Source organism: Antrostomus carolinensis, unplaced genomic scaffold, assembly GCF_000700745.2.
Source record: "Antrostomus carolinensis isolate BGI_N321 unplaced genomic scaffold, ASM70074v2 scaffold34241, whole genome shotgun sequence".
NCBI lineage: Eukaryota > Metazoa > Chordata > Aves > Caprimulgiformes > Caprimulgidae > Antrostomus > Antrostomus carolinensis.
This window is the reverse complement of record NW_010292545.1, coordinates 388-1296: the sequence shown is the minus strand read 5'-3', so window position 1 is coordinate 1296 and position 909 is coordinate 388. Positions and strand designations below refer to the sequence as shown.

The 909-nt window shown below is 63.5% G+C and overlaps 1 protein-coding gene across 1 annotated transcript in view; it reads left to right on the top strand.

Moving 5' to 3' along the window:
* Positions 1-10: 10 nt before the first annotated feature.
* Positions 11-909, top strand: part of SIGIRR (single Ig and TIR domain containing) — a gene marked incomplete at both ends in the record, with an annotated part of 1131 nt that continues 232 nt past the window's right edge. The window contains 4 exons of the mRNA XM_010177014.1: positions 11-131; positions 327-467; positions 594-737; positions 815-909. Coding sequence (XP_010175316.1) covers positions 11-131; positions 327-467; positions 594-737; positions 815-909 — 501 coding nt within the window. The remainder of the gene's footprint in view (positions 132-326; positions 468-593; positions 738-814) is intronic.

Sequence of the window (909 nt, the reverse complement as noted above, 5' to 3'; positions counted from 1 at the left end):
GTTTGCCCAAAATGCCTCAGAGCGGCTCCTCGCCAGCATCCTGCAGCTCAACCTCACACACGATAGTGACTTCGGGGTGTTTGCCTGCTGGGTCAGCAACACCACGGCCACCTTCACCCTGCGGCGAGTGGGTAGGGACATGCCAGGGACAGTGAAGGGACACCTCCAAGGAGGACCCGCCTGCACAGGGCAGGAGTGGCAGCCCCATGGGGATCATCGCTGCCTCTCCCAGGGCAGCGTATTACGGCACAAACCCACACCAAACCCAGAACACCCGGGCCAGGGGCCACTGGCCACACTCACCAAGCCCTTCCCTGTCCTTGCAGAGGCAGCAGGGCACGTGCCTGCGGTGCTGGCAGCCCTCCTAGTCCTGGCACTCCTGATCCTTCTGGCTGGGCTCTATGTCCGATGTCGCCTGAGCGTCCTCCTCTGGTACCGGAACCGCTACGGCGAGCTGGAGATCAACGGTGAGTCACCAGAGAAGGGCACAGAGCTGGTGACCCCCTTGGGAAAAGCCTCCCCCAGGCCAGGGGCTCGCCAGCGCGCAGAGCCCTCCCCGGTGTTACACCCCCTTTCCCCGTGGCTCCCCCCAGACGGGAAGCTGTACGACGCCTTCGTCTCCCACGCCACCGCCCCGGATGACCGAAAGTTTGTCCACTTCATCGTGAAGCCACAGCTGGAGAACCGCTACGGCTACAAGCTCTTCCTGGATGAGCAAACCATCCTGCCCAACTCAGGTGGGCACCGGCCCCACATGGGGTGGGGCAGAGCGGTGACAACAGCACCGGGGGGCTTGAAATCCCTTTGCCCACAGAGCCATCAGCCGACCTGATCATGAACGTGAGCCGGTGCCGGCGTCTCATCGTGGTCCTCTCCATCGCGTACCTGGAGCAAGACTGGTGCAACAGC